Source organism: Panicum hallii, chromosome 5 (assembly GCF_002211085.1).
Source record: "Panicum hallii strain FIL2 chromosome 5, PHallii_v3.1, whole genome shotgun sequence".
NCBI lineage: Eukaryota > Viridiplantae > Streptophyta > Magnoliopsida > Poales > Poaceae > Panicum > Panicum hallii.
Window position 1 is genome coordinate 51167143 of NC_038046.1, and position 21779 is coordinate 51188921.

At 42.7% G+C, this 21779-nt stretch overlaps 1 protein-coding gene and 1 pseudogene across 4 annotated transcripts; both read left to right on the forward strand.

Annotated features, from left to right (window-relative positions):
• LOC112892926 overlaps positions 1-759 on the forward strand; it is a 31105-nt pseudogene extending 30346 nt beyond the window's left edge.
• Positions 760-1040: 281 nt separating this feature from the next.
• Positions 1041-10502, forward strand: LOC112892924 (putative disease resistance protein RGA1). Of its 4 annotated transcripts, none has more exons than XM_025960026.1 (6): positions 1042-1479; positions 1843-2997; positions 4615-6891; positions 9096-9241; positions 9371-9716; positions 9778-10502. In XM_025960026.1, the coding sequence occupies exons 1-4, from the start codon at positions 1186-1188 to the stop codon at positions 9165-9167; spliced, it is 3798 nt and encodes a 1265-aa protein (XP_025815811.1). In that variant the 5' UTR covers positions 1042-1185; the 3' UTR covers positions 9168-9241; positions 9371-9716; positions 9778-10502. The 4 variants fall into 4 exon arrangements, with proteins under 4 accessions (XP_025815815.1, XP_025815811.1, XP_025815812.1 ...); XM_025960027.1 differs by having other exon boundaries at positions 9799-10502; XM_025960028.1 differs by having other exon boundaries at positions 9377-9716.
• The last annotated feature ends 11277 nt before the right edge of the window (positions 10503-21779 follow it).

Below are 21779 nucleotides of genomic sequence, written 5' to 3' on the forward strand. Positions count from 1 at the left end.
CCTTATCCTTGTGGCATATAGTTTTCTTTGACAATGCTTCATCCTGTCGATCATATAGACTTCACCGTACCATTTGGTGCAATGGATTGTTCCAATGGTTTCTTTTTTCTCTGTTTGGACTCGATTCAGCAGACGTGCTTGTGTTATTTTCAGGGGACAACTAGGCCAACACATTACCATGTGTTGCATGATGACATCGGCTTCTCTCCTGATGACCTGCAGGAGCTCGTGCACTCCCTCTCCTATTTGTATTTCGCTTGACCATTCTTGAATAAATGTCACAGAACACATCAGTCACTCTCTACTCCAACCTGAATTCCTCAAGTTATGCCTCGCTGTTTTCCTCCTGCAGTTGCCCCGTTGTACTACGCGCACCTGGCGGCGGCGCAGGTCAGGCAGTTCGTCAGGTTCGACGACATGTCGGAGGCCGCGTCGTCGGCCAGTGGCACCCCTGCGCCCCTGCCGGAGCTGCCTCGGCTGCATAAGGATGTCAGGTCTTCCATGTTCTTCTGCTGAGTTTGAGCTGCGGATCGGATGGTGCGGTGAATGGGACGGATTCAGCTTGGTTTTCCCGTTCCATGTTTGGACGCCAGACTATGCTTTTGCTTTTGCACCTGGTTGATGGCTTGATGCTATTTGTTCTCTAGGCGCTTGATTGGATCTGATCTCTAAATAAAGTACCTTAATGATGGGAGCACTATCATTCATCTGAATATTTACGTGTTCAATTTTCACTCACTTTTCTGCACCAATAAAAAAGAATGGAACTCACATTGTTGAGAGCATGAGGGACACTGGCCAACTAAAGCTGGATCTGGACCGAGCTCCCTGGAAATTTCTTGGAGAGTATGCTTGTACTATAATTTTTTCTTAGTGGAAGACTAAAAGGTAGGGAGCGAGGATTTTTCTCTCTTGTTCCTAGCGGCTGCGGGGCGATGGCACCGGTGCAAGGGACAAACTGGTTGGGCCACCACCTTGCTGGAGCTAAGGAGTATTTCATCCACAGCCATCGCCATTGACCGGCTGCCAGAGCACAGGCCAGTCAACCATTACCATGGGCATAGCCGCGTAGGAACTCCCATTCCCCACGCGTTCTAAGCCAAGGCGACCGCCACCGGAGCGGTGGAGATCCAGAGGCGCCGCGGATCGAAGGCGTGAGCGCGAGCAGCAGCAGCAGCAGCAGCCATGGCGGAGATCGGAGGCATGCTCGCCGCCGCCGTCGTCAAGGCGGCGTACGGCAAGGTGGCGGCCGCCGCCGGCGACCTGGTCGCGCAGCAGCGGATGTTCCGCAGGGACATCGAGTACATGAGGGACGCGCTGGAGTCCATCGAGGCGCTGATGGGGGACGCGGAGAGGCGGTCCATCGAGGAGAAGTCGGTGCAGCTGTGGCTCAACCGCCTCACCACGGCCTCCTACGACATCTCCGACATCTTCGATGAGCTGGAGGCCAATGCTACCAGGAAATCAGCTCTGCAAAAGGTTTGCACCTGCTGGTTATCATTCAGCAACCAAAAAGATTCATGATTTTAGGGTATTTGAAATAATGCTTTGCTTTTTATGGGGGTATCTAGAATTTCTCTAGTTTTCTAGTGTGTCTAGTGAGAATTAACATATAAAAGACGTCTCTAATTAGTAGTAGTAAAGATTATTACCTTTGAACCATCATATATCTCTTTAAGGTGCGCCTATTTGAAGTTCCATTAGTTTGCACAGTTGTCTTGTATACAACGAGTAAATAAACTATTAGGCCAAGCATCTTGTGCAAATGAGGGGATAAAAGGCGCAGGTGGATGTTTCATTTCAAATGTAATAATGCTAACAGAACCTTTTTTTTCCTTTCAGTTAAAAGTTCTAAACCTCTGTCTCACAGCTGCTTCTAAGGTTGGTATGGCTGATAGGATGAGGGAGGTTAGGGAGAGACTGGAGAATATCTCAAAGCAACGCCAGGAATTCAGTTTCACGGCAGGCAACAGCTCCTATGCACAGCAGGTTATTGATGAACGTGAAACATCGTCGGAGGTGATAAAAGCAGACACTATTCTAGGAAGGGATCAAGATAAACAGAAAGTAATAGCACTCTTAACTCAAGCCAGCCCCTCGTCAGAGTTCATTATCCTTCCAATATATGGCATCGGGGGCATTGGCAAGACAACATTGGCACAACTGGTTTTCAATGATACCCATTTCAAGGATTATGAGAAAGCATGGGTTTATGTCTCCCAAGCATTTGACTTGAAGAAGGTTGGCGACTCTATAAGATCAAAACTTCAAAACAACCAGAGTCAGTTAACCGACACAGAACAGCCACATGATGATCCACCTGCTCTGACGAAGATTCTGATTGTTTTAGATGACCTGTGGGAGAACGATGAATTCAAGGTTGATGACCTGAAGCATTCCCTAAAAAAGTTCTGCAATGGGCGCAAAGTGCATGTCATTGTAACCACAAGGGATGCTAGTATTGCTCAGAAAATTCAAACAACTGAAGCTTACGCAATAGAGCCCCTGTCATCTGATACGTGCTGGACGATAATTAAACAGGCAATAGGGGGCTTTGAAGATAGAGCTGACAAACGAAGGTTGGAAGATATAGGAAAGGAGATTGCAATGAAGTGTCAAGGTGTGGCGCTAGCAGCTCGTGCTCTTGGGTACATATTGATGAGGTCCATGAATTTTGACGGATGGGTTTCAGTAAGAGATAATGACATTTGGAATATATCTGCGACAGAATGTACACCTTCTCCATATGATACTGTGCTTGCATCTCTGAAATTAAGCTACATCAGTATGCTGCCGTACCTAAGGCCATGCTTCGCCTATTGTGCAATCTTTCCAAAGGGCCGCAAGATGGCAAAAGATGATCTTATTTATCAGTGGGCTGCTCTTGGTTTCATTAATAAGTTGTCTAACGAAGATTCCACGTGGCTGCAGAATGGTGAGAGCATCATCAGGCAACTATTAGGGATGTCCTTTTTGCAACATTCAAATTCCCCTTCGGTGAGTTATTATGTACTTACTGTTTCTATGATAAAATCGATTTCCTAAATTTCATTGGACTTGTTGACCCTCAGACTACAAAACCAGAAAACTTGGACCATTCAAACTATTAAAACTGGACTTCTAAAGGCTTTAGTCTATTGAAGCTGGTTTGCAGCTGACATGCGCCATGGTCCACTTAAAATTGATAAAACAAATAATTTAAGGGTTTGTCTCCTTATCAGGTGATTGATAATTAGCTATTCACATTTTCCAGATTTGTTTTTGCTATTCTGTTTTATTCCCATATCATTTTTCTTATAAAGCTAGAACATTGTTTCTTAACCGAAACATTCACAAAACAAATTACAGAACATTTTGTTCAACATGAACAATTTTGCCATGAAAATAAAACATTTTTTGCTTGAGTGGAATATTCACAAATTCACAACATATTTTTTATTAAGCCAAACATATGTTTTATTGAGCAAATTCTTTTTTCTTAAATGGAAAATCTAATTGACATGTCTAATAACAAAAACTAATAAATCAGCTTGCCCTATTTATATCACCCATGCCGTGCTCGTCATCACTATCTTCCTCCCCTCCTATCTTGGTTTCTCTCACCTGCCACATGATGCAAGTAAAGTTTTGAGTCCTAAACTCAGAATGAGTGATCATGTTTTCTTGAATTTAATGTACGGCCGGTCCTCAAACTTGTCATGGAGTGTCATCTAGGTCCATGAACTTTGAAAATGTAAATTTGGGTCCTTAACTTGTCAATGTGGCATCTAGGTCCACTGTCACCAAAGTGCCCCTATAGTTGATGATGTGTCAGCGTGGAGATCTCATATTGGGTTAAAAGTCAAAATCATAGCAGTATTTTTTGGCTTTTGGACCTAGATGACACACTTTAATAAGTTAAAAGGGCCCCAATTTGTATTTTAAAGTTTACGGACCTAGATGGCACTTCATGACAAGTTTAAGGATCCTCCGGGCATTTCACTCATCCAGAAGTACGTGATGCTTTCTTAGTGGGTTGTGATGTGGCCGTTAACCATGAGGCACACATGGTGGTTATCTCAATGTCAAGATCTGTCAGTTCACTCTCTCGAAGGTGCTTGGAGGAGTATGACATTCTACTTAGGCAGTGTCGTTCCTTTTTGGAACGGAGGGAATAGTTTGTAACATCCTGTTGCACTGAGGCTATCAGCGGGAGGGGATTGTCACTTGGCTGCTTGTGGTGTTTTTTTCATTTCTATTTTCCTTATTTCTCTGTGCAAAACATACTGACTTATTGAATGTTAGAATAGAGGAACCTCACAAGACCTGAAGTTTGGGTTCAGATAACCTTTTGATTCTTTCATAACGTTCATGTTCAAATCAGTTAGTTGCACATAAGTACATAACATCCAGAGGTGGCAACTTATATTTAGTGATATTTGAAGCGCACCAGCTTAAGGGTCAAATGTTTTTTAATAGAGTAGGTGTTTTTTTCTACTTAGTATCTCTTTAGCATCTGCAAAGTTATAACTTCCCCGTACATACTATTATTAGATGTCTATATGTCTGCAACTAGCATAGTTGGCTATATATATGAGGAAACTGACAAGACATGCTACTTTAATTTTGTTGCAGTCTTATGGGCAACCCGGCAAAAATGTGACATTTTTCACTATGCATGACCTGGTGCATGACCTCGCAAGATCGATCATGCGGGATGAGGTTCTTGATACTACTATAAAGCACAATGCTAGAGGAAGCAACTACCGCTATGTGTCCCTTGCAGATTGCACGAAGCCATTGAATTCATTTGTGACTTATCCTGATAAGATTCGAGCCCTTTGTTTTCCGGGAAGTGCCAAAGTTGGACGTGATGCCGATGGATTTTCATGTGCTAAGTATCTGCGTGTGCTGGATTTGGCAGAATGTTCCATACAGAGCTTGCCATATTCTATTGGCCAGCTGAAGCTGTTGAGGTATCTCAATGCTCCAGGCATCAAAGATCGAGTGATTCCTAGTTGTATCACCAAGCTCTCAAAGTTAATTTACCTTAACCTTCGTGGATCTTCTGAGATTTTAGCACTGCCAGAATCAATTGGAGAAATGGAAGATCTGCAATATCTAGATTTATCAGGTTGTGAGAAAATTAGGAAACTACCAAAATCATTTGAGAAGCTAAGAAATTTAGTTCATCTGGATTTATCTGATTGCCCTGAAGCCAACGGTATAGCAAGAGCCTTGTGTAGCCTTAGCAAACTCCGATATTTGAATTTATCTAGGGAAAATACATGGCTAGATTTTGGACACAGTGTACCTCTTCGAGGGCTTCCAGAAGTGATAGGAAAACTCATTGAACTACGGTATTTAAATTTATCAAACTGCACGGGTTATATCTTTGACCCTCGAACTACGGTATCAGAAGGTGAAGAAAACTCATACCCTTATATTCAAAAAATGGAAAACTCAGGTCCTGTTGGTAGTTTCCTTGATACTATCAGTACCCTCTCAAATCTAGAGTATCTAGACTTATCCCGAAATATGGTTTATTCTATACCTGACAGTTTTTGTAGCCTCAGTAAGCTACATACACTAGACCTCACTGGATGCTATAATCTAATAAGGTTACCAGAGAATGTAGATGATATGGACATGCTGAAGTTTCTAATTGTGAAGGACTGCAGGATCCTAATAAATACGTCCAATCTGCAAAGCAACAAGCATGTGATCCCATTGCCGGAATTTGTGGTACATGCTGCTGAAGGTGAACATAGCAGCAATCTTGTTCTCCTTAAGAATGGCTCTCCTCCTGAGTTGGAGTTATGTTGCCTTGAAAACGTAAAGTCCGTAGAAGAGGCACGGGCAATAAAATTGAGGGAAAAGCAAAGTATGGTAAAACTGACACTTGCTTGGACAACAGAGAAACGATTTGTGGAGGACATGGAATTGTTGAGAGAGCTAGTACCACCACGCAATTTAGAACACTTTGAGCTCAGAGGTTATAACAATGTGATCTTTCCAACATGGCTAACGGACATTGCTATGTATCTCCCTAACCTTGTCAGTGTGTGTTTGTGGGACATCACCCAGTGCGGTAGCCTACCACCACTTGGTCAGTTACCGAACCTAAAAAGTCTTAAACTCGTGGCAATATCTGGCATTACAAAAATTGACAGAGGCTTCTGCGGTGGTGTCAAAGCTTTCACTCGATTGGAGGATTTTTCCATGCTCCGGATGGAGAGTTTGGAAGAGTGGACGACGGCGTACTCCAATGGTAAGGGGGGTGCTGCGGATAAGTTCATGTTCCCCAATCTCAAGGATCTGACAATATGTCGATGCCACAAGTTGAGGTTGAACCCATGTCCACCAAGAGTGAAGGGAACGTGGCGCATAGAAGAGAGTGATGGGGTGCTATCGCAATGGGGAGAGAGTTCTCCGTACACTGGTTCTTCCACCTCCTCTGCTTCACTAGCTTGCTTGGACATCAAATCCAGCATGGCGCCTGTGCATCAGTGGAAGTTGCTTCACCACCTTCCTGCCGTCAAGAAGTTAGTTATTATGTGCTGCAATGATCTGAACAGCTCATCAGACTTCGTTGGAGCCTGTTCCTTACGAGAACTTACTACTCTTATCTGCAATGATATCACATCACTGCCACAATGGTTGGGAAGACTCACCACTCTCCAGAAGTTGGAAATCCGAAGTTGCGAAAGCCTGAATAATTTGCCAGAATGGTTAGGTGACCTTGTGTCTCTCAAGGATCTGAACATTTATAATTGCCACGGCATCGTGTCTCTGCCGGAAAGCATACAACGGCTCACTAAACTTAAACGTCTAAGCATTCAGCAGTGCCCTGCACTAGAGCAGTGGGGCAAATTAAAGGAGAACAAGAAAAAGATTCGTCACATCAAAGAGGTGCGTGCTCTACTATGACACTGGCCCTATTTGGTACTTACTATTTCCAATATCTAGTCCTTTTGTCATCTCCAATGAAGTAATTATTTCATTTATACTGTCTGCGTGGAGTCCACAATAAGAAGGATGCAAACACCAACAAATGTGTATGGAGTATTGGAGTTTAAACATAGCAAAACCGAATTGTAAGAGGTCAAGATGAAAAATAACTATATCCAAGTAAAGTAACAAACTAGGGTCATACTGTTACCAATTGGAGGGTTTTTTGGGAGCCTCCACTTTAATCGTTATGAGATGAGGTTGGAAAAGAGATAAATCCTAAAAATACTTACAAATCTTACTATACTATTAAGGCTTCTTTTATGCCTCCACTTTAATTCTTACGAGTTAAAAAAGGTTTATCCTAAAAATTCTTACAGAAAATAGAAACACTTATTTGGTAACTCTAATCATCATTGACAATAATATATAGTCATTGGGTCCAATTTGCTTCAAATTATCTCCATCCGCCATTATGAAAACAACCTGACTTAACCCCTGAATCTACATCTAAATTACCCACTTTTCCATTATAAAGATATTATAAAGTAATCTCTGCATATAAATTGCCAACATATATCATTAAGAAAGACAATCTAAAGTAAATCCTCTAATTTGCATATAAATTGCCCATAAATCCGATTATTAATGTAAACTGAACTAAACCCTTAAGATATATCTAAATTACCCACATCTAATATTAAAAACCATGAAGAACCTCATAGACTTCTAAATTACCCACTTTTACCACTAATAATTTATTAAAGAACTAACTAAAAGTAAATATGTGTAATGTTTGCTACCCTGTAGACCAAGTATATATACTTGCATAAGCAATAGTTATATATTTTAATAGTACACTAATAATGAAAAATATTTCCTTAAGGAATCACATACTAATAATACTAGCAATGCATTTTAAATTAAATTAATAATCCATGACAATAAATTATGTTAGTTGCTACTTGAGATGATTTATAAATTTTGAAATATAAAATATTACAACATACATGTGTTAACAGTTTAGTTGAAATCACTCTATTTTTATTGAAAAAGTATACTCCTAATTTTTAGTAGAGGATTCAAGATATTTAGTGTTGTTGTGTGGGCTCAAATATTTGCTTATGCTATTGTAGTGACCAATTGTGTAGTCTAGGACCTAGAATCTATATTTTTAATAAACACGAAAGGAGGGTTTTGAATAAGAGATAAAGTAAGAACTTTCAACTTAACATGCAGCGCAAAAAAAAAATGCATCAACTGATAAGATGAAAATTGGGAAGCCATAATAGATTCATGAAGTCATGACATATGGGCTGCAAGAGCTGACATAACTCAAAAGCTAAGCTTGTGGTGTGATGCAAATGAGAAAAAAGTACAAATATTGAAGACTACCTTGTGGTGTGACGCAAATGAGAAAAATTATAAATATTGATGAAAATAATTATAGAGAGTAAGTGGTAACAAAAGTCTATCACAACTGGGTTGAAATTACAAATTATGTGAGTTTTTTAATCGAAAATGAACAAAGAAACATTACAAGAATTTCCATCTTTTCCAACAGTTTTTGACAAGTGGCCAACATTATAAGTACCCATTAGGTTTTAGTGGAGTGACTATTAGTTTTGTTGGTACGACTTCTCGTATTCTTAACAGTTTTGGATAATTGCAAACAACATAATCCCTCATCAACTCATTACCTATAGTTTTAATTTGTAGCTAGTTAAGAAAATATACTAGAGACTGATGGCCACTTATAAAATCTATGGGGAGAAAGTGATCACTCTTGTAGTGAAAAGACCAAAATAATCTAAAGTAGCCCTCTAATCTGTAAAATAATATCCCAATGCACTTAGATATATTCTTCTAAATTACCCACTTTTGTCATTCTTAATATAGGAAAAAACCCCTCTAGGTTCACATGGATGATGTATGCATAATATGTGTCACCATCCAAAATACATATTACATATACATAAGAACAATGAGCATACTGATTTCCATATGAAACACATAGCTCAAGTTAAGGTTTTAAGTAAGCACACATCAAAGACATGTGGAGGTGTGATGTTGAGAGACCCATGGGGGTCACTCTTTTTGTGATGTGCAATTGATAACATGTGTGCTTTGATGTATTCATGTATCTCTTGACTTGAGATATGCAGGTGAGATGGCAAGAGGAGGTCGATATATGGACAATGTTGATGGAGTGTGCGGAGGATTTTAGTGAAGAATGAACAAGGTGGCTTAGCGCCGACGGACCCATATTGGCTTATTGAATGCTAGAACTGATGATCGAACGAAACATAACGTATGATCTGGTGAATTATTTTTATTTTCAAAAGCTGTTACTGTTATGCACCGGCTAGCACTTTTTTAACGGATGATCAAGAGAAAACATCTCTGCTCATGTTGCCTAACTCCTGCCGTCTGTGATCAGGAGCAGCCATCAATCGCCCCCGGTGCAAGCTTACAAACCACAGAGTTTTCCAACAGTCCCTGAAGACTCAAATGTTAAGATGAGCAGCAGCACATCATACTGCGCTGATATCCTCGTCGGAACCACAGCAGAACCTTGATCTGAAATGTTGCGCAGCGAGCGGGTCCTTCTCATGAAAACAGCAGCGCTTCAGGTTGATCCACTTATTGCCGGGCTTCACTGTGTCATAACAATCAGATGCATCACTGAGCAAGTGAGCCAAACGTTTCGGCACTTGGATTCAGTATTCAGGAATATCATCAGCTTCTCTTGTATACTGTGGTCATCTACCTAAGGATCCTTCCAGGTAACTGTGCAAGCTCCCTATCAGTCTCCTCAACCTGTCTTCTAATTCATCTTCTCCCCAGACCATGCAACGGATCTTCCAGTTTTGGACCAAGTCGGCCACCTTGAGGAGTAAAAACGCCATTACAACTTTCCAGAGTCCATTATGAAAACACAAGTCATTTCTCAGATTCTACCGCCCCACAGGCTGCTGTACTCTGGTCAAGATAGACTTTCACAGTGAACCTTGCACTACTAGCCACATTTTGTCAATTGACCCCAAGTCCCTATTACCACACTAAATGTCTAATATATCAGAGATTTGTGTGTGTGTCCAAAATTGTTTAGCTAACACACATTCAAAAAATAAAAATGGCAAGCTATTTCTCTTTCTGTGCAAAGCAAACAAGAATCATCATCTAAGTGTTTCCTCTTGCTAATATTATCTCTAGTCAATAATTTGTTTCGAAAGAGCAGCCACAAGAAAAAAATGCATTTTTTGTTGGAGAATGAATGGAGCAAAATGTATCATTCAAGCTCACGGTATCGGAGAGGCCTTTCTCGGGCAGATCACTTGGTATGAGTATGACCGCACAGGCGAGCCGCTGCCCACTGCTGGCTTGGCTTCCATTCATGTGAACTGGCAGGAAGTGAAGGGAGACACTAGTGTGATTCGTCAGGCCTTCAGGGACTGGCGAACTAAGCTGGTCGTTTGGCTTGCCGGGAGTGAGTGGTTTCAAAGGCCGTTTGTATCGCCGTGACATTCTACTAGTGTTTAACGACCATAATCATGGTTATTCGGATGCAAGATTCCCCTCGTCAAGAACAGTACCTACGCAGCAGCAAGGATTTCTGAACACTGCTTGTGCTCAGTAAAAATTTGGGTTACAACGTCATTGCCATCTCAGGGGGCCTTTGGCCCAGTAAAAAAGTTGCATGTCATTCTCTCCAAACCTAATTAGCTCTTGGTTCACCTTGACATGGTAATAAGTTTGATGTTTCGTACTACATTGTTCTATTATTGTCCTTCAGTTAAATTTAAAATCAAATAATTTGGCTTACCCTTTTATTTCAAAGTTTCCCCTTTCTTTCTCCCTTCTTTTCCACTTTTTTTCCCTCTCTCTTCCTCCCCCTCTCTTTTTCCCTCCCTACGCAGCCCAACCGCCGGCCCAACCTCCCTTCCTAGCCAACCCGTCACTCCCTCTCTTCTCCCCTCTCACCCCCTCGCTACCAAGCGGACCCCCTAGGTTGGGTTCGTCCCCTACCTCGAGCCACACTCGGTTCGAGTCCGACCGAGAGGCGCAGCGCCGCAGCCCTAGGCACGCACGCCGAGGATCCCGGTCCTCCCCAAAGGCGCCGCTCTACGCCCTTGACCCTATCGCCACAGCGCCGCCTTCGCCTTGCTGCAAAACCCTAGCTCGCACAGCCGCCTTCACCCGAGCTCGATCATGCCACCGTTCGCCGCCCTCTCGTCGCCTTCGACCATCGCCGGAGGTTCCCCGCGTAGTGAGGAGTCCTTCTAGCCCATTCTATCTCTCTCTCTCTCTCTCTCTGTCTCTCTCTCGCCTCCCCACCGCGGCAATCGCTCGTCGGAGCGATGCGAAGCCGCTGCGCCATGGCGCACCATGCTCCGGCCTCCCATGCCCGCACCAAACCCTCCACCACATTTCCCGTGAAGCCACCCCCGGGACGCCGTAATCGGCGAACTCCGGCGAGCTCGCCGCCGCTCACCGCTGCCCGCCGCCGCAGCCACTCCCTTGCGTCGCCACCCAAGTCGCCTGTCGGCCAAGCGCCGTACGATCTAGATCCATCTAGACCGGAGTCAATCTAAACCGCACCGGTCAGCCCTAGGCTGTTTCGCACATAAGTTCCTTTGTCGATCCGTCTTAGTTCAAAAATATTTACAAATAGATCCATTTTTTCTATTTTAGCTCCTAAACTTTTATAAAATTGAACCCGCCATCCAGGACCTCTCTGTTTTCAATGTAGACCTCGAGTTTAGGGTTTGTTTATATTTTAGCCCTCGGTTTCTTCGTTCAGAGTCCTTTTAGATTCAAATCTTTTACAGATAAGCCCACTAGAATCATGTTTAGCCATAACTTCTTCGCTTTAACTCCATTTTTATCGATTCTTACGCTCACACGATCCTTGCAACGTGTATAATAGCTTTATTGCCTTTTTTGTTCTATTTATATTGTTTGGTGTATTGTTTCTTATTTATTGTACTTGTTTGCTTGTATGTACTTGTGTGATGCGATAGACGGTGCGCAGTTTGGGGATCAGCAAGACCAAGGCTTTGAAGACACTAAGCAGCAGCAGTACTTCGAGAAAGGCAAGTGTTCCTTGATCATATTCCAATCCCAACAATCTTCATAATACACTTTTACTTTAATACATGTATCTATAATATGATGGATCCCAAACTAAGGACAGTACTCTCTTGATTAAACCTTCAAACCTGGGTTGTTTACTTTATGTTGGGTAGCATTGCTTGTTGCTTACACCGTTGGGCTATGGTCGGTTAACTTGAAATAAATGCTACATCTGATTTAATTCATGTTCTGGAATACTTTACGGTGATAGTTATAAAATCATTGCATTAATTGGAATATGGAGAACATAAAAAAAATAGTACAACCACAATACTACATAGCTCTGGTCTTGGCTAATTATAAATATTAGCTTATGATAATCTTACCTAAAGGGCAAAAGGGGTTGTGTTGACGGGATATAGCTCGGTCCTCTTGAGGCTTTGCTATGTGGTCCTTTGGTTAAGGCACGTCCTCGCTAGGGAAAGTTACGACCGCTTTGACTTGAAATCTTAGCGGATTGTCATAGGTTAGTGAATCTTTGTAAAGGTTTCATAGTGAATCCATGTCACTCACCTCGGAAATATTTAAGGGCCTTGCAAACCCGGACATCATGGGAAATATAAATTGTGGGTAAAGTGTACGACCTCTGCAGAGTTTAAACTGATATATCAGCTATGCTCATGGTTAAGAGCGGCTTAGACCCTCAAATAATAATTAAACATGATCTGCTCTTTATTTATGTTGTTATTATTTATCTTATTGCTTATTTATGGGCTTTGGTATAAATTTACACTTAGTTAGTGCTTGCTAATTAAAATTTGACCAACTAAAAGTACTTATCGCTGTCAAACCATATCAGCTATTACTTGAAATTGGCCTTACATATTATATAATTTACTAGACTTGCTGAGTACTAACCATAAGTGTACTCACATTTGCTTTATTAAAATAAATGCTGCTCAGAACAAGATAATTGCTCGGGGTTCTATGAAGACTTCGAGGATTGCTAGGCGTATATTTTCTAGTCATCTGCATGTGAAGATGAAGTTCCGCTGTTAGAATAAAGATATTATTTATTTGCTTAAGATGAAAACATTCGGTCATGTCATAAAATATTTTAATACTTTCTTTCGTTACGATATTATTTTGGATATACACTTGTATCGTCTATCGTATATGTATGAACTTGATCATGTCGCACATATAAATTTTTTTCTTAAACCGGATGTGACATGTTCACCAGAAGGGAATGATGCTAATAGCAGCTAATTGATCCATCCAGCCCTATAAGCACACACCCCTGTGGGCCCTTCGCTTGTTTGTGCATGCGTACGTGTGCTTGTCTTGCAGCAAGAAGGGAATAATGCTACCACCTAATTGATCCCCATGTGCTTACTTGACGAAGGAGCAGACGAAGCACTGCCGCTGCATAGATTTAGATGGACATCATGCTTGATATATCCATGGCCAGCCGGGCCTGCCGGGGCACATGCATGCGGCAGCCATTGTTGACCAAAAAGCTTGGAGCTCATGCTACCTCTCGGTCGCTGTTGTCGCTTCTACAGTTCCCACACGAGCATGCGCATGCAGGAGTGTCTAGCAGTTCAAAGAACAGTGACCACGCCGTCCTACCAGACATCAACCTCGGATTACCCTGTCGCTCGGCGCATGCATCAACTGACAATGACCTGATCATGCACTGTACCGCGCACCTTTTTTATTCTTCCTCTATCTTAAAACGAAATAGCACATGCCGCGCACTGCACAGAGATCGATCATATGATGATATCTGAATTGCATGATAGGAATGCGAAAGACGATCACGATTAGACACAGCAAGTTTGTTTAGCCGTCTACACACGAGTAGTACTCCACGATAGGACGCTGCATAGACTAGATTGAATTATACAGCGCATGAGCATCTCCAGCAATATCCCTTAACACCATCTACTTTTTATCCCTCTATTTTTTGAGAGCTAGTTTTTTAACTTCAACTAGCCTCTAAATCTTACCCTCTTCTTTTAATCTAAAGGGCAGGATCCATTTGTCAGTGGATATAGGGTTCCCTAGAGACCCTTCAAGAATAGAGGGTGAAGGAAGAGATTTGGAGATCTCCCTAAAATGGAAGATTTAGTAGAGAGTCTGCTGGAGTGTGGTAAGATGTGAGTCTATTTAGAGGGTTCGCTGGAGTTGCTCTAAGGGCAACTTCAGCAATATTCCCTAAACCAGACCCTCCAAATATTAAATAGGGGCTGCCTCTATTTTTTAGGGGCTTCCAAATTTGTTTCAACTCCAGCAATAGCCCTTAGTTCGGACTCGCTAGAGATTCCTTAGGAACAGAGGGTGGAGGAGGGAATTTGAAGATCTCCTAAAATAGAGGATCTAGAGTCTGCTGGAGTATATCTTTTCTATTTAAGTTTAAAAATTTAAAATTTAAGATACGAAGTCTGTTTAGAGGATCTGTTGGGTCGCTCAAACCCTGCGCAAGAATGCGCCGTGCGCGCGGGCGTGGGCCCAATTTTGCGTCGCTTCCCTGCATCTTCACAATTCAGCTCCGGTTTCTTTATCAGCGTGCATGTCGTCGCCATGTGAGGACGGATTTGTTGGGAGTCGCGGGAGATGATGCTGGGCGGCTGATCGATCGGCGCCGAAAGCTACCTGATCGAGCATGCCGTGTGTTCTGTTAAGCAGGAGCACTGTGTGAACGTGAACGCGTGGCCTCCTTTTGTCTTGTTAGGCCTCATCAAGCAACGTGTCCTATAAATTCTAGTAGGATGATTCCAATTTATAACTGGCTTGTGATGGATTAGATAACGCGTCCCATGCATGTGAGTCATTGGGTTGGACGCTTCAGATTTTGATGCCGCTAAATTAAATTCTCTTTTAGACTGTAGTTATAAGTGGGCCAACAATGAGAAGCACCGCAACCCACAGGCCACGGGCCCTGGGCTGCTCCAGCTTCGAGTTTGGCTGTATATATTTCAGCCAGTAGTAGATACATATCTACTCCGGAAGAAAGAGGTAGCTGAAGGTCTTGACATCTTCTCAGGGAGCCATGGTGTGTGAGAACTATGAAGGAACCAGGAAAGTGGAGCACTAGCATTGGCGAGTGGTGTTGCTTGGTGATCCGGGGCGATTCCAGCCAGGAACACCACCTGTGTGAGCTCTCTCTCCGTTGCAATGTCCATACAAACTCCCATGCGACGAGAACACATGCACATTTTCCAATAATTTAGAATGGGCTAATTGGTGTAGCTGGAGGCTGCTTCAGAACCATCGACTTTGAGTCGTATCAAGCCTTTGGCAGTTCAGTCATGTCCATGCCTTTTCCATCAACAATCTCCCTCACTCTAACACTATTTCACTCCCGTGCCGTCACATTTTCCCTGGTTTCCACATCTCGCCAATTACCCGCTCCCTCCATCCCACAAAGAATGCAACTCTCGCTTCCTAAGAAGTTAAACAATTTTATATTTGACCGAATTTATCTAAAAAGTTACTAACATTTATATCTCCAAATAGATTTAGTATGAAAATATATTGCATAATCAATCTAATGATACTTATTTTGTAATATAAATATTAATACTATTTTGTATAAATTTGATCAAAGTTGAAACTGTTTAACTCCTCAGGAAGTGAGAGTTGTATTTTTTTGGGGACAGAGGGAGTAGTTAACACCTGACTCGTACGGTTAACGTTACTCGAGTTGTTTTATAGTGGCTTTTTCCTTGTGGTGTGTCAGTTGGCATCGAACTTAAACAGAGCACATCCCTTTCACTCAATCACTGCATTCCATTTTTCCACAATGAAAATGATACTCGATTCGCACAATCTCCGGCACATACATTCAGTGTCATAGCCCATAGGCAGTCCATGATATGGAATCCACAGTCGCTGTCAGTGTCACCATACGTTCAATCTCGCATCTTACAGTCTTCTTAAGACCAGATCTGCATCACTTGTTTCATGTTGTCGCACTTGAAACCCGTGGGTTGTGAAAGCTTTGCGCCGGTGCTGAAGGCTAGCTACCCTTGATCAGACACAGCAGTTAGGCACAAATTAACAAAAGCTTTTGTCTGTTAGTCTTTGGGTCACCTTGTTTTTCTTCTCGCATGGAGTCTGAACCAGTCAAAAAAGTGGTGGCCGCTAAATAAGACAGTGAACAAGATCGCCGCCCAGCCGCCAGCATAGCACGCCTTGGTGGTTCAGTTAGCAAGCAAAATGGCCACCGCCGGGTCCAGTGGACACTGAGGGCTGCGCCTTTTCTTCTTTTGGAGCTGAGTTGCGCACGCTAAGTTCCAAGATCTGAGATTTACATGCGTGTCTGTCAGCAGATGTCTGAGATTAACAAATGTCTCAAACGTTGCAGAATTTTCAGATTGATTCCGGAATGTACCTGTCAGCAACCTGTTGATTCCATTCAACTAGAAGTGTGGTCGTTGCACTGATGATCTCTGATCATAGAGAGGCCTTGGCGCAAGCCATGCATGACTGTCCGCTAACAGCTTCACCGTTCCAGTCTGAAATTGTAACATCCTAGTACAATGCTACAAGCTGTGCATTATTTTAGCAACCTGTGCAGTTGTTCGCACAGAGGGACAGGTACAGTGGACAGTGGACCATGAGCTCACAGCCGATGCCAAAACAACGCAAGCAAACAAAGCAAAAGGCGGAGCAACCGTCCAATGGAGTTGCACGGGATCAGGCCGCTAGTCAATCAAATTGTTTAGCCTAACTAACGGAAGAATATGCAGACCATACACGAACTAAACTGCAGAGTAGATCAGACAGAGAATCTATCTGCACCTGCATAATGTGGTCCAGGAACACTGAAACTATACATAGTCTTACATGCATGCACTTGTTTATTCATCTCCTAGTTCCAGCAGCTGATTTGTTTAACCGATTGGTTTATGGGCTCCAAGGTTTGCCACATGCACAGTTGGCGCCTAAACCCCTACCGGAACCATTTGATTAGTGGTTAGTACATACTACCTGCCCCCACTAAACACCAACGATTGCATTTCCGAGCTCGACGACTCCCAAACTTCTATAAGTAGGTACCATGAGAATCACTAGCAGTAGTGTAGTTTAAACACACAGAGCATGCAGTGCAAGGTAGGATTTCATACTGTAAAATTGCATTAGTAAGATTTCATTACTCTTAAAGTGCCTTGTACTTCGCATGTTTAAATAGTTTTCTCCTGCACATAGCAAAATAGGAAAACATAGGGGTTATATGGTTCGTTTAAGGAAATATGAAAGTAATGTTTATTTAGTCCAAATTAACGGTATGGAGCGTCGTTATGTTTTTAAGTCAAAAGTTGACCTAGCAGAACGCATATATTAATGAGGGTAGACATAGCCATGAAATGGAGATATATATTCTTTCAACCTTAAGGCAGGGATTGCAAAACCATGGAGTTTTTTCAGTATAAACTGCAATCCGATATATTGAAATACCAAAATGTAGTAGGGCATATGCCCCTATTATAAGATCCACTCTTTAATCTCAGTTTACATATTCCTGGACACCATGATGAGACTAAGTTTTACAATCCATGCTGAGGAGAGCTGCAATCATACAAATATGACCATTTTCTCCTTTTTTTTATCGAGAGAGCGGATTCAACACCAGTACGGACGTCGGGCAGAGGTTGGCCACCCAAAAGAATCAGACCCCTGAGCTAACACGGAATTGAACTAATTTATACAAGTGAAAATCATAGCGTTAGCTTTGGCACTTATGTGGCAGCAGCAGAGTAGAGTAGGAGTAGCAATTTTTTATGATGATATCATCTGGCAGATTAAGTGGGAGACTAAGAGAGGCCGTCCAGCCTTCAATTACAAAATCGGATAATTGAGACCATCCAATTATTGAAACCGTGCAAATTTGAACCTTTGAGCGGTCAAATGTGATTTTTTAATTTTTTTGAAAATTAAAAATATTCAAGTTTAAACTAAAAATTCATAAGTAATTCATTTTAGCTCAAAAATACGAAAAACGTACCAACATTTTTCTAAAAATGTAATCTATCCATTGGCACTCTACTTAGGACCTGTTTGGATCCACCCGACTAAAATTTAGCTACTAAAATTTTAGCTAGCTAAAAGTTCTCCCAACTAAACTTTAGCTGGGGTGTTTGGATCCTCCAGTTTAGCTGGCTTTAGCTATGTTGAAATAGCTAAACTCAGCTAAACTTTAGCTGGACCGTTTGGATCCCTAGCAGCTAAATTTAGCCAGCTGAAATTTAGTTGATGGATCCAAACAGCTATCAGTTATTCAGATCTATTTTTTATATTATTTATTTGCTTGTAGTTGTGTCTATTATTTTTGAATAAATAAGATTCAAATAGAGAGAAAATAGATATGTTATATTTTTAGAAAAAAATTTGGTACTAGTTTCTTTTTTCTAATTTAAAATAAATTAGTTTTGATATTTTCGATCTAACCAGAACTTTTACTTTTAAAAAATAAATACAAAACCGCCTTTGAAACCACTCAAAAGGGATAAATTTATCCGGTTTCGACAGTTGGATGACCTCCTTTATTCGGTTTTATAGTTAAAGATTGTAAATTGTACTTTTGTATTAGTTCTTTTCATAGTTTTAGGGTGCAAACTGGATTTTTTGTGATAGTTTTTTATAGTTTTAGGATGCAAACTGGACTTTTCCATGCAATCACCAAAACCTAGCTCGATTGACTGAACTTAGTAAAAAAAATTTAATCGGTGGCGATCGTTAGGGCAAAGAATCGCACACCTACCGGTTCCGGTACCAGGCGAGGCTGGCTGCCCGTTTAGTACCACCGTCCGGGAGCGTGCCTGCCAGTGTCTGCTGACTGCTGGCCCCACGTGCCGGCACGTCGGAAAGCTGGAGGTTTTCGAGCGCGTGCGTGTGCGGAAGGGCGTGTCAGGATGCGGTCTGGTCCCGAGCAGGCCCCTGCTCTTGTCGCGTGGCGCCGGGCCGTTACGGTTTGGCTGGTGCTGTGGCAGCACGGACCGGTCGTACCACTCGTCACTTGGGGCCTGGGGGCTTCAGTGAGCTAGCGACCCATTGGAAAAGACGACTGCGTTTAACACGTACTGGTACCTAGGGGCTGTTTAGATTGCAAACTTTTTCCAACACGATACTGTAGCATTTTCATTTGTATTTGATAAATTTTATCTAATCATAGACTAACTAGAATTAAAAGATTCATCTTGTGATGTACAATTAAATTGTGCAATTAATTATTTTTTTACATATATTTACTGCTCCATGCAGGTATCCTAAAATTGATGTGATGGAGAGAGAGTAAAAAGTTGGAATTTTGAGGGATCTAAACAAGACCCTAATTTCACAGAGAGAGAGAGAGAGAGGAGCAGAGGTGCATGATGAATATAAATAAAGCCAGCAGCCGCCGCGAATCGTTCAAGAGGAAGAGAGTCGGGGGAGAGACGCCGTGAGCTTGTCCAACCACAGGGCGACCAGGCGGCCGGCGGCCGGCGGGAAGCAGCGACGGGAAAGTAAGTCCGGCGAACGGAGGACAGCGGCTGAGGGGGGAAAGGAGGGAGCAACTTGCTACGCTGTCTCCCTCGCGCCTGCACTGCCCTACTGACCTCACCAGCCATGCAATAATTCACACAAAGAGGAGGGAGACTGTGCAGTGATTGAGCAACATGCCGGAGGCCGAAGGCCGGCATGCGCGCTGCGTCGACCCAGTGGCAGCAGGCGGAATGGAATCACTGGACTTCACTTGTTGGCTAGCAGAGTCAGTGAGCTCTTCACACCTCTGCGCGCGGTAACACATGGTCAATAAAGCTGGCCTGACGGAGTGACGGTGAAAGTTATATTGCACACTTACACTGATCCGATCCACTGAACAGTGGACACTGAACGAGCGTGAATGCGTGCACCATCTGATCCGTCGTCAGGGATCTGCTGGTACGTGCTTTCATGCAGGTGTAGTAGTGGAAGTAACTGTGGATAATCCTTTTGTTTTTTCCTCGTTGTAATTGTTTGTTCAGTTGGTCACTCTGGCAAGCATCCTAATGACCACGTCGCTATAGCAGTCTCTGATCGTCCCCGTTCAGTTAAATTAAATCGCGTGTTGAGTCTGCCCATAATAGCATTCAGGCTTCATGAGCACTGTCCAATGATGCAAGAATGAGCATAAACGATGTGGGGATAGGAACAACCCAAAGTCCAAACTGTGTGCAGATAGCTAGCTAGCCGATCGAGATGGCTGCCAGTGTCCCAGTGAGCAGCAGCGCCAGGGAGATAGCTAGCCGGCTGTTGGCCTATGTAGGTACCTGAACCTACTCAGATAGAGCAAACTTTCACACACGACGACTGTAAAGTCGCTGCCGACGAGTTAAGAAAAGGTAGCAGTAAAACTTGACGAGAGAGAGAGAGAGAGAGAGAGAGAGATGAGCCCCTTTCACACACAGTGCCTTGGTATTCAAAATTTCAAACCCCTGATCTTTTATCTGGTTCTGACGATCTCGATTTTGCCACTCAAGTCCAAGCACATGCCTGCAGTCGACCTGGTACTTAATTAACACTACAGATGGCCATGGCCGTGACTATACTGAAACTTTCACACTCGATTTGGGTGAGCAACTAATAATTCAGGAGAAGAGAATACTTATCTTTGTCTAATTTCATGTCCTTATGTATCGTCCTTGTATCGAAACAAATACTAGACCTCCAAATGTTCGCTTGCAATTCGCACATATAATTAGCAAATCCGGGATGTAAAATTCCATCCCTTTTAATGGCAAATGTTCAGGTCAGTATTAAGTCTACCGTAGAGTTCCTTTAAAGAAAGACTTTAATTTGCTCGCTTTCCACGGCCAAACGGCTGAACCACAGTGTTTTCCAAGGTACACATCCGTTTTCTACTCTATCGCCATGCTACATATGAAATGCGTTTTCATGTAACCTACCTAGCTAGTTAAAAATTTTACGTAATTTGTACGATTTATTTAGTATTTAAATTCAATAGAAGAATACTAGCTAGTAGGAAACCAAGGCAGTGCTATATATTTTTGAATAAAAAAATCATGCACTCGTGGTCTTGTCAGAACAGCTTTCTTCACTCTCTTTTCCACCGCTTATTAGAGGTAGTACATGACTATTTGTAGATACCACCTCTAGCCAACTTGACCAACCTTGGCTATAAACAACTTTGCAGAACATATTTGCATAATAATGTTACATTTTTTTTGTTAGGTGTATTAATATTTCCCCCATGCCGCCATGCGTATCCTTGCTGACGGCCAAATGATGGAATCTTATGTTCAGTCGAGGGAGAGAGAAAAGAAAACCTTGAACGTTTTCCACACACAACTCATGCCAATCCTTGGATGCTATCCTTGTGATTATTTTAACATCACTGTCATGGTGCTAATAATGTCATGGGGTGGCTGATGGGCGTGGTTGGGAGGAGGAAGAGATCGGGGGAGTCTTGTGTGGGTGCGCACAGGGAGAACGGGGTTCTGGTGGGGTTTGTCGATGCAAGGAGGGACAGAGTTCCACCTCCGGTAGTGGTCGCCTGGTTGGAGTTGGACTTCCCAAACCAAGCCCACACGAGCGGCCTCTGAAGGTGAACCCAAGAAAAACCATTTCATAAACACACTGTCTCTCCCTACCAAGGACGGCACATGAACAATGACAAACAGCAAGGACAGGACAGGGCTCCGCGCAGTTGTACAGTAGCCACTACCATAGTACCGTAGCCGTTGAAGCTGGATCGGACGGCCCGGAACCGTGCGAGACACGATCAG